The 12156-nt window shown below is 40.4% G+C and overlaps 1 protein-coding gene across 3 annotated transcripts in view; it reads left to right on the plus strand.

The window, feature by feature from the left end:
• Positions 1-12156, plus strand: part of CUNH4orf50 (chromosome unknown C4orf50 homolog) — an 81837-nt gene that overhangs the window by 4473 nt on the left and 65208 nt on the right. For 2 of the 3 annotated variants that reach the window (XM_061379880.1, XM_061379882.1), the window contains exons 4-7: positions 2044-2733; positions 6559-6670; positions 7215-7339; positions 7715-9916. In XM_061379880.1, coding sequence (XP_061235864.1) covers positions 2044-2733; positions 6559-6670; positions 7215-7339; positions 7715-9916 — 3129 coding nt within the window. The remainder of the gene's footprint in view (positions 1-2043; positions 2734-6558; positions 6671-7214; positions 7340-7714; positions 9917-12156) is intronic. The other variant, XM_061379883.1, reaches the window with a different exon arrangement.

The following is a 12156-nucleotide window of genomic DNA, read 5'->3' on the forward strand; positions in this document are numbered from 1 at the left end:
TTCAGTTCTCCCAAGTGCTAGTACTTCCTCACATAAGCTTCTTGTACCAAGGAAGGTCAGCTGTTGGTTGATAACACATACAATGGTTATTTTCACCTAGTTTGCACAGCTGACTGGATGGATCCCTGAAAGTGGAGAGGGAATCAAGGTTTTTCAGGAAGATTCTACAGTGAAACACAGTGTCTTTGATGCTCGTTATGCACTTGTATTTCCTCCAGGTTTTAGGGCAAAGCTGAATACCCTGGCAGGACTCTTGTACCATGTGGCAAGACTCTGAAGAATGAACAGTCTGCTTTTTCATTTAATAGTGAAACCTGTTTTTCAAGACACAGGAAGCTTAGACATGCATATATTCCCATCCACAGTTAACCAAACAAAGCAGTATCCCACACCTACCTGAGTTTGCTATATCATTTCAACCTGTTGTTCCTTCTATCCTGCCCTTGCCGGTGAACCCTTCAGGCAGAATAGTACTAAAGATCAAAAAGACTAACCTAATAAAGTCCCTGAAGAAATACAGTAATGTCTTGGTGTTTTCAGTCTTGCTTCAAAGTTGCCACTATGGCCCTATGATACTAGTGGCTCTTACTCTGCTCATAACAAGGGCAGCATGGGAATCATGAAAGCTGCCTCTTGTCTTTCACTGATACCTTTCACCTCTGTTTGTCAAAGTGTTCAAACATACTCTGCTACAAGTGAAAATACCAAAGTCTTTTTCAAACTGATTCAAAAGGCATCTTCATAAAAAGAGCTGACAGGTGACAGGTATGGTGAAGGGCAAAGGTCTCTCTGTTCCCTTTTCTCTAATAGAACCACAGCTTCTCTAACTGTGACATCCTAGTGTTACACCGCTGTGAGTGTTAAGGATCTGTTGCTGTATAGTTCACAGCTGGTCATATAAATTCCAGTTCAAAGGTTTCTTTGGATTTAATAGGTACTGTAGAACATGCAAAAGAAAGTGTTTATAAACTTCCTGTATTTTATGTAGTGGTAGACATGGGTGAGTTTGTGTTTTCTTTGTTTTTTACTGCGATGTTGCAGTGATGGCTGAAATGACAAGACAGTAGGTCACTTTTGCTTTAAATGGAAGATTTTATTGGTTTTAAAAAAATCTACTTACGTCAATCCTGAGTTTTCAGAAAACAGGGCAGAATTGTAAAATTAATACATATAGTAAGTCCTGTGATTTATTACTTGATATTTTTCTTCATATGAACATTTCTCAAGGTAAACACATGCTGCAAAACAAGTCTGTCTGAGAAAGTAATTATGAAAGCTAAGTAATCCCTGGCAGTGTTCAAGGTCAGGTTGGACAGGGCTTGGAGCAACCTGGTCTAGTGTAACTAGACAAGCTTTCAGGTCCCTTCCAACCCAAACCCATCTGTGATTCTCTGAAATACCATCCCAGATGATCTCTTAGGTCCCAAGCAAGCCACTCAAGCAATGCCATGCAGCTTGCCTGGCACAGTCTGTAAGTACAGGGGCAATTTTTGCCTGCCCTAGATCTACTGTAGCCCCCATGGGAGAAGGGACCTGTTCCTTGGATAACCCAACACAGAGCTGAACCAGAACACAGGGGCACCCCTATGTAGTTGTAGTCACCCCCTTTTAAATTGAGTTATCCTGGTTTCCTCTGAGGACCTCCTGCAACAGGTACTTACAGGAACCTGTAAGTTCCTTCTTAGAGGTTCATCATGGCCTTGTGCCCATGATGTGATTATTCTCATGGACCTCATCAGGGCTATTCTGATGTGTATTTCCTGGGGAAATTTGTCTAATCTGGGGGTCTAAATTTGTAATTTGAGGGTGGTGAGGCACTGGAATGGGTTGCCCAGGGAAGTTGTGAATGCTCCATCCCCGGCAGTGTTCAAGGCCAGGTTGGACATAACCTTGCACGACACGGTTTATTGTGAGGTGTCTCTGCCCATAGCAGGGGGGGTGGAACTTGATGATTTTAAGGTCCTTTCCAACCCTAACTATTCTATGATTCTAATAAGAGATTTAGTATTAAGATGTTAACCATACAATTCATTGAAATTACAGGTTGAAACCCAAGAAAAGTCAGAGAAGAAGCAAAAGGAAAAATTACGTTGGCTTCAGGAGCAGCTGAAGACAAAAGAAGATGAAATAAAAAGCCAGTCAGAGTATTTTGAACACTACAAACAAAGGCAGAGGCAACAAACAGCAGTGCTGAGAGAAAGGGAATGTTGCCTTCAGGATGAGGTATCTAGGCTAGAAAAGCAAGTCCTAGATCTTAGCGCCCATGTTGCTCTTTTGCTATCTGAGCTAGAAGAGGGAATGGTGCAGTATCTCCAGCAGAAGCTAGAATCAGCGTTCAGTGGGACTCAGGACTATAAACACTCTGATGTGGAAATAATGGAATTGAAAACTTGCATTGAAAATGTGGATCATGACATGAAAAGCCACCTTGAAACATTGCAGCAAAATCTGGATTTCTTAAGGGAAAAAGAAGGCATCAGAAGAGAACAGGCAGACCTGCTGAGGGAACTCCAGTGCTCTCAGGATACTGAAGACTTTCTCAGAAGAAAACTGGAAGAATCTTGCCATCATGTGTATAGTCTGAAATTATCAGAAATCAAACTGCAGGAAAAGATGGAAGAACTTTTGGATGAAAATAAGACTTTAAAAGATCAAGGTATCATGAAGTTGAAAAAGAAAGAAAAGGACTTGCAACTTACAAGATTGGAGAATAGAGACAGCAGTGTTGACCTGGTAAGCAAAAATAAGGCAGAATATATTTAGCTTCCCTCTTTATACAATCCAGAATTACAGTTGCCATTAGATATTATTGAGATGCAAGTGTGAGGCTTTTTCCTTCCTGCACTTTTTTCCTTTATGTCTGTTTATGCATTAGTACTTCACAGTGCCTAAGTCATACCCACTGGAATCAGTAGCTGGAGCTTCATTGCGTCAGTGCTTTTATTAGGTGCTCATTGAGGGAACTTCACAAGTCTTGTTTCCTAAAGTGCTCAAGTGACGTGGCCAAGGTCTCAGTTGGCACTAGAAGTAGATCCCTGAAGAAATTCTGAGACCTTTGTCTTGTGGACACCATTCAGTGGAAGAGTACACATATGGTTGGGTGAGTTTTCACATGCTATTCGTGCCCAAATGCTGAAGAAAAAACCCACAGCTGAAAATAAATCTTGTCTATGAGATTTTTTGGATAGTGGTAAACAAGGGAAGATGGATACAATATTCATTCATGGGAGTAAGTTGAGATATTCAGTGGACTGTAGTTCCATAGCTTGTGATATGCCCTGAATACACTGAATAGGACTTGTTTGCTTCAAGCACTTTGCTCCAGCATTGCATGGGAAAGCTCTGCATATGCTGGAATATGGCATTCAGCTTCTGCCAATTCATTTTGCTGACAAAGAACAATTCTTTTCACAGAGAGGACTCAAACAAAGTTTTGTTCTTTATGCACTGAGGTGGAGGGTGTTTTTATTCTGAGGATTTGTTAAATAAAGCAAAATCAGCTAAGCCTCACACTCAGCCACTCTATTCAGATTGTGGTCTGATATCCCAAGAACTCTCTTGATTTTTACTGCAGCTAACTAAGAGGTAATGGGCATGAACAAAACTCCTTTAGTATATGAGGACAATCAGGCTGTGTGTCCTTCCTGAACTGGAAGAAGGTACAGAGAATGTTTTGTCTGTAAGAGCTAGAAGAAATAAAGACAGACTTTTCAATCAGGAAGTTGAATGCACCTTTGCAAACATGGTGATTTTTAGCGGCTCTATGTTCACTCGAGGAGCCTGGCTGTGTTTGCCTGAGAAAGAGTGGTAAGATCATCCTGCAATAACCAGCAGCACATGGGTGACCTTTGTGGAGGGCTCAGCAGCTGAGCCTCACCATGTCTCCATAACTGTCCCACAGTGGCAGAAAGACTCACTGTTCTTGCTTATTTTTATACTTTCCTGAACAAATGCTACTGTTACTTTAACTGGAGACTTCACTTTTTCTGGAAAATAAAGAATAAGGTTTGGAAATATTTTAAGATATTTCTAGAGGGACTTTTACTGAGTTGTAAACAGGTTCAGCCACCAAGTGCACTCTGTGGGGGCTGCCCAGCCAAAATCGGGAGGAGCAAGGGCACCAGGGCCAGGGAAGAAGTAGAAGAGAATTGTTGCCGGTTTGAGAAAATTGAGAAAATAAGAAAATATTGAGCTATTTGAAGGTGTGAAAGTAAGATACCAACTGACTGATTGCCTGAGACTAATCAAAAAAGTCTTAAGAAACAGGACCAAATAGCTTTCATTTTATGCAGCACCCTAATAAAAGGTTACCTTTTCCTCAACACAAAGGTTTCTAATTGTTTCTTTTCTAAGTATTAATTTACAGCTTTGCTGTCATAGGAGGTTAAACTGAGTCTCAATTACCCAGTCTTTGGTATAAATGAGCAAGCCATAATTTGCATTAAGCCTGTTTACTTTGGTCTGCTGCATAGTAGGTTGCACTCCTTAGATGTGTATATCAAATCTTCTGCATTTCTGGTTGTCTTTTTCTCCTCTTTTGGTACTGCTACTGACTCACTTGGATTTTTCTAGTAGAAAATGGCTTGAGACAGCAGGGAAAAAATTCACTGTGATAAAAGGAGGAGGGAGACATCTGGTGTTGTACTGCAAAACTGAAGACTGCTTTTTCCCCTTATCTTGGTTTTTCACTAGCATCTATTAAAATAGACTTTCCTAATTGTATCACCTTGTAGTATTCAAGTCCAAATGGTTACAAGAAGAATCCTATTAATTCTCCACCAACAGCTATAAAAGTGAGAAATTGTGTGCAAAACAAGATGTTCATGCTGGTACTTTTCTGGAAAGCTGCTTGTATATAATTTTTCAGTGAAAGATTGAATGGAATCATTTGCCTATTTCACAGGACAAAAGTAATTCATGAAGACGGGCTTATCAGGCTCATGTGAAATACGCATGGTATGAGACTCCTCAGTAAATACCATGTCATTCAAATGCCAGGAATATCAGTCATTCATCAAAACTAGCCTTAGTAGTTAATTTCATCTTCTTACAATAATATCAGATACAAGCAGGTGTTTTGTTCTGGTACTGTACAAGTGAACTGCACCTCAGCTAGGAGTTTAGTCATTCAAATCTTGTTGTAAATCTGAATTTCCAAACTCAGTATCAAGATCTGTCTGCAGTATTCCAGTTGAAGCCTATGCCTGCATGAAAAATGCATGAGGAAGCACCTGGGTCCATGTGGCTGTGGCTTGACTTATCAGACAGTTTCTAGATGTGAACATTAGGGGTTTGCTGAAGGTGTTGGGGAAGAAAAAGTAAGAAGTAACTAGCCATGCACCTTTCTATAGATTTTATGTGACAGCAGAGGTCTTGATTCCACAGAATCATGTTCCTGGCATACAAGCATCGTATCCTTTACATTATTTTCTGTAACTTTTTTTCCTTTTTTGCAGAACCCATGTATCAATAAAAAGAGGATACCTGGGAAAAAAAAATAAAAGCAAACAAGCAAGAGCGGAATGAGTGTGTCCCCCAAAGGGACCAAATTTGTTTTCCACTGGCATTTAGTGTGGAACAGCTCAGGAAGACAAAAGTGAATCTGCTGGCTTGTTTTCTGTGCCATAGCTGTTTTGGCTACCACCTTGATTATGTGTTTTGTTGAGAAATTCAAGTCTGAGTCTTTTGTATACTAGAAATGAGCACAGTGCATCTGAAATATGGTCTGCTGTGTAACAGGCAATAAGGGTGTCTCCTTTGGACCAGAACTTGTCACAATTTCCAAATTCAATCAGGGAGACAAAATAAACATCAAGAACAGAATACAAAATATACAAGTAAATTATCAGTGGAAAAGAATATTTTATTTGGAACAATTATTCTCCTTTGAGTTCTTTCAGCCTAGGAACTGCTGTCTTTGTAGCTGGGCACTGAACTATTAGTCTAATCCCCAGCTTGATCGGACTTTTTCTCTTTGTTTATGAGCTTGTAGCTTAGTCTTTGTTCAGATGTTATTCCATTGTAATCGGGCATATTACATGCTTATTACTCAGATTTTTTTACTTAACTCTTTGTAAAGTATGACAGAAACAGTGGGAAGTTTAAAACCATGACATTTACTAGATAATGTTGGGATGAGAAAATTGTATGAAATGGTAACAACTATAATGAAATAATGGACCTTTGAATGCAAAATAACAAAGGAAATTTAGGTTCCTGTTTTTCATATCACAAACAAGGTGGTGACAGGTTAAACCTTAGTCAGGGGAAGTTTAGAATGGATATAATGAGGAAGTTCTTTACTGTAAGGGTGGTGAGGCACTGGAATGGGTTGCCCAGGGAAGTTGTGAATGCTCCATCCCTGGCAGCAATGTTCAAGGCCAGGTCAGACATAACCTTGGGTGACATGGTTTAGGGTGACCCTGCCCATGGCAGGGGGGTTGCAAATAGATGATCTTAAGGTCCTTTCCAACCCTAACTATTCTGTGATTCTATGAAACACTGTATATTTATAATCTATTGGATTTTTTTTTATTTCCTCCTCCTTTTCCCATTAAGAATGGAGATCTAACCCAGGATGACATTCAAACTCTGAAATGGGGAGCAGGTTTGGATTCATTCAGCAGATCTACTCAAACTCCAGTTGTGCTGCTACATGCTGAAGAATCTGGTATGAAAATAAAATGGAATTTTTGCTTTCATTTCTGTGCAATTATTATTTCATTTCAGCAAAGATTATTTCATTCACGTGGTGTGCATGACTTAAAAGGTACAAGAGCTTCTAAAAACTTAATCTGGAAACTCTATCTTGGAAAGGTGGAGCAACAACCATCTGCCAGTATAATAGTAGCATTTAGATACGAGCTTTCTCTAAGAAGGCTTAGACCTTTCAAAAGCTATAGAGATAAGGAAGTAGGGGATACTTCCCATATCATGGCTGAAGTGCAGTGTTTAGGAATGCTATGCAGCAATCAGATTTCAGGCCAAACAAAGTGAAAGCTCTGGTATTGGCAAACGTTATCAGTTTTTTCTTGTTTAATGGTGTGCCTATCTCTGCATCATTGGTGTTACGTGCCTCTGGTAAAGATGGTATTTTTGAGTATACTGTCACTAAAATACTTTTCTGTTCAACACATCTGGTAGGCTGCTTTTCAATTTGATTATGTAATTATCTGGGAATGGCGTTACACTTGTCCAGTGTTTTACCATAACAGAAACACCAGGATGCAGCTATGATGGGCTAAAACAGACGGACAAGCTACCGGAAGAACTTCTACCAGTTTTGGAACGCAATTCCAGTGCCTTTGTGAAAGCTGCTGATCTAGCTGTGGTTGAGCAGGTAAGAAGAAAAGTTACCTCTGTGGTTGTTGCATTTGTGCACAATGAGTCTGTGAATTTTGAGGTAAAATGAAAAGTTGGTGTTTTTATGTGAATATAAAAGTAGCTTTAAATTGTAGGTACTAAAGATGCCATTCAAGGTGAATGCAGGTGTATACCAAGAAAATTATTGATTTTTTTGTACCTTATTTGTATCATTACTCTGATTGCATACATTTAAATAATTTGAAAACTCTTTATATAGAAATTTTCTTATCTGTCTGTAGTCAAGTATTTTGTGGATGAAGTGAAAAATAAATTATGATTAGCAACATAGAATGATATATCCTAGTTTATATTTTTTCAGCTTGAAACATTCCTCTTTTGCTATTATCAGGTCCCCCTTGGAACAAAGACAGCACGTACTCTAGAAAATAGTTTCACTTTGTCCAGATGTATTCCAAGTTATTTTGCAGCAAGACTGCTTCCCACTTGCTCTGAGAAGTTAACTTATGATGAGACAAGTAAGGAAACAAAAGGTGAAGAAAATCTTCCTGTCTTGAAGGAACAAGCTATAAACCTATCAGCAGATACATTTCCTGTTTCTGTGGTTGAATCTTTGATGAAGAAGAAGCTCCAGCTTACTTTGCTAGAACCTGAAATCTACCACGTATCGGCTGTCACCACTGTGAAGAAAGTGAGGAGTTTGGATTTCTGTGAGGCAAATACCAGTCTTTGCTCTGATGGCTTCTGCCTTGTTGCAGAAGGAGCATTTTCTGACCAAGTTTTTGCATTTATTCATGGAAAGATGCCTTCCACTTTGAGTGAAATCTTCACATCATTTTTAGAAAAATACAATGTGGAAAAACATTGGGAAAATAAGCAAATTCTGTCAAAAAACATAGGTGAAACTAAATGTCTGGATAAAGATGCTGATGATGGAAATTATCACCAAAAAGTCTTTAGAGGGAGACTTAAAGGAGAAGAAATAGAGAATGAGGAAGCCCAACCACAACAGGTGACCTGTGTTCCTGAGGAAAGTTCTAAAGTTTTAAGTAAAACTGAATTGATCAGGTCTAGGAAGCAAGAAATCAAAGACAGCCTAAGTGGCTCACAGGATATACAAAATTTGTCTGTTGCTTTTAAAGACTTAAAGAAGCATTCTGAAGCGAGCCCTAAACTAATGGAGGAACAAGGAAATCTCTCAGAAATCTGTGTTTCTGATGTGAATAGGGTATATAATGGAGAAGACATAATCAAAATGGAGGAGAAAGAAGAGCAACCTCAGAAACCAACTCACCAAACAAACCCTTCCAGCAATATTGGCCTGAAAGAAAAAAAAGACCAGACCCTAAAACTATGTAAACCGAACGAGAAGAATTTGTCATGTCAAAAAATAACGTCTGAAAACATGCAGTATGAATACTCTCAGAAATATTTTTGGTCAGAGGAAGAGAGGAATCTGCTAAACACGTGCTCTCCTATGCAGGAGAGGGCTGTGTGCTTAAACAAACTGCCCCTGATAGGGAGCAATTTTTATGAGAGTTTCTGTCACCTGTCACCACTTGAGGCTGGTAATGAATGTAGCATGAAAATATATGCACTGGAGAAGGTGGTGGCTGTGTGTTCTCAGAGGATATTTGTACTGATGCAAGAGAATGAAAATTACTCAAAAAAGGTCTGTATATTACAAGAGGAGAATGAGAGATATGCTCAGATGATGCGTGCACTGCAGGAGGAGATGGATGCATATTTTCAGTGCATGTTGGCCATAGATGAAGCTAACATTGTTTCATTCCAAAATTTGCTTAATGAGAAAGAAATTGCTGGTGGATGTTATAACTTAGCAGAAGAAAACACCATAAGCTCAAGAGCATTTACTGTTGAAACTTTCTCCAAGAACCCCTCATGTATTGAAAAGAAAAATAAGAATTCTGAAAAAGACTCAAATAAACTTTCCAGGAGTGTTTTATCCATGGATGGCAGCAAAACAAAGTATTTCCAGATGCTCTCTGATCTGAAAGAGGAAAGAAGCAGATGTTTCAAAGAAATAGGTAAATTATTACAAGACAAGGAGAACTATGTAGCAAAATATAATGAATTAATCCAAGAGGAAGAGGGTTATTTACAAAGAATATCTCTTTTAGAACGTGAAAAAGAAACTTTACTGGGACGTTTGGCAGAGGTGAAGTGTGAACGAGACAAACACAGGACCCTGGTTTCAGAACTTCAAGAGTGCAAAAGCAGCTGCTATCAAACTATTTCTGATTTACAGGAGGACAACTGTGTACTGAAAAGAGAAATAGACAGAATCAGGAAAGAAACTTCAGAACAGCTTGATGAAATTCAGAAAGCAAATGCAAACTTTATTTTAGAAAACAAGAAATTGAAAGAATTAATGTCACCTTTGGGCGTCACCTATGAAGAGCTGAGAAAAGATAAAAGCTTGGGAACAAAAGAAAAGATAATAAGACTAGAAGAAAAAGGTCAACAGTGTGATCTTAAGCCAAAGAAATTTGAAACAGCATGCAGTGTAACTCAGACTGAAGAAGGAGGAGTTCTGGTTGTAGCCCCATCAATCTATTATCCCAGAACAGAGGTAAGTAGTAACAGTGAGGAATGTTATCAAGCAAGATCTCTGAAAGGGGGAAATATAAATGTCATTCAGAGGGCAAAACTAAATTAACTTCATAATCTAGAAAATGTTTTAGCCTCCATGTGCTGGAGATCTGAGGTGCTAAAGTTAGATACGCTTGAAATCAAAAGGAAAATACTGGTTTATTTCGGCACCTTTTACATGAGATTTTTGCCGTGATATTTATAAATACAGCAAGTTACAAAGTTAAGAATAATACTTCAAAGATTGCATTGTTCAGGAATTAAAAAAATTAATTATTTTACTGCAAAAGTAAAAGCTTCTGGTAGAGCAAAATAGTCCACAAACTTCTGTTACAATGGTGAAATATTCAGGCTTGAAAAACTAATCACATCTTATTGAAAAGTATGCCCATGTTCACTTACCTGCTTTTGTTTGATAGGGTCTATTTTTTTTTTTTTATTGTTTTGATTTTTATTAAACATATCACAGTATCACAGTATGCTAGAGATTGGAAGGGACCTCAAAAGATCATCTAGTCCAATCCCCCTGCCAGAGCAGGAACACCTAGATAAGGTTACACAGGAATGTGTCCAGGTGGGTTTTGAATGTCTCCAGAGGAGACTCCACAACCTCCCTGGGCAGCCTGTTCCAGTGTTCTGTCACCCTCACTGAGAAGAAGTTTCTTCTCAAGTTTAAGTGGAACCTCTTGTGTTCCAGTTTGTACCCATTGCCCCTTGTCCTATCATTGTTTGCCACTGAGAAGAGCCTGGCTCCATCCTCGTGACACTCCCCCTTTATATATTTATATACACTAATAAGGTCACCCCTCAATCTCCTCTTCTCCAAACTATAGAGACCCAGCTCCCTCAGTCTTTCCTCATAAGGGAGATGCTCCACTCCCTTAATCATCTTAGCTGCCCTGCACTGGACTCTCTCCAGCAGGTCCCTGTCCTTCTTAAACTGAGGGGCCCAGAACTGGACACAATATTCCAGATGAGGTCTCACCAGGGCAGAGTAGAGGGGAAGGAGGACCTCTCTCGACCTACTAACCACCCCCCTTCTAATACAACCCAGGATGCCATTGGCCTTCTTGGCCACAAGGGCACAGTGTCGGCTCATGGTCACCCTGTCGTCCACTAGGACCCCCAGGTCCCTCTCCCCTACACTGCTCTCTAACAGGTCGTTCCCCAACCTATACTGGAACCTGGGGTTGTTCCTGCCCAGATGCAGGACTCTACACTTTCCCTTGTTATATTTCATCAAGTTATTCCCCGCCCAGCTCTCCAGCCTGTCCAGGTCTCTCTGGATGGCAGCACAGCCTTCTGGCGTGTCGGCCACTCCTCCCAGCTTAGTGTCATCAGCAAACTTGCTGATAGTACACTCAATTCCCTCACCTAAATCATTGATGAATATATTAAATAATACTGGTCCCAGTACCGACCCTTGAGGCACTCCACTAGATACAGGCCTCCAACTGGACTCCGCCCCATAGACTACAACTCTCTGGCTTCTCTCCTTCAGCCAGTTCACAGTCCACCTCACTACCCGATCATCCAGACCACACTTCCTCAATTTAGCTGCGAGGATGCTGTGGGAGACTGTGTCAAACGCTTTGCTGAAGTCAAGGTAGACCACATCCACCGCTCTGCCATCATCCATCCACCGTGTTATTTCCTCATAAAAGGCTACGAGATTGGTCAAGCATGACTTCCCCTTGGTGAAGCCATGTTGACTGCTCCTCATAACCCTCTTATCCTTGATATGCCTTAAGATGGCACCAAGGATAAGGTGTTCCATCACTTTCCCAGGAATGGAGGTGAGGCTAACCGGTCTATAGTTACCCGGGTCCTCCTTCTTGCCCTTTTTGAAGACAGGAGTGACATTTGCTTTCCTCCAGTCCTCAGGCACCTCTCCCGTTTCCCAAGACTTGGTAAAGATGATGGTGAGTGGTCTAGCAATGACTTCTGCCAGTTCCCTCAGCACCCGCGGGTGCATCCCATCTGGACCCATGAATTTATGGATGTCCAGATTGCTCAACTGGTCTCTAACCCATTCCTCATGGACTAAGGCAAACCGCTCCATTGACCTGACTTCATCTGAGGTCTCAGGGCTGTTGCTCTTTCCTCTTCACCCTTTTCCCTTGCTTCAGCTTGGAGCAGTCGTATCTGTGGGAGACCTTGTGGTGGGTCTGATAGACCTGGCTGGAACTGGTTGTACCTATCACGGGGCAGCCCCACAGA

The sequence above is a fragment of the Neopsephotus bourkii genome, unplaced genomic scaffold (genome assembly GCF_033783945.1).
Source record: "Neopsephotus bourkii isolate Nb327-2 ecotype Australia unplaced genomic scaffold, CSIRO-AGI_Nbou_v1 NB_1780, whole genome shotgun sequence".
Lineage (NCBI taxonomy): Eukaryota > Metazoa > Chordata > Aves > Psittaciformes > Psittacidae > Neopsephotus > Neopsephotus bourkii.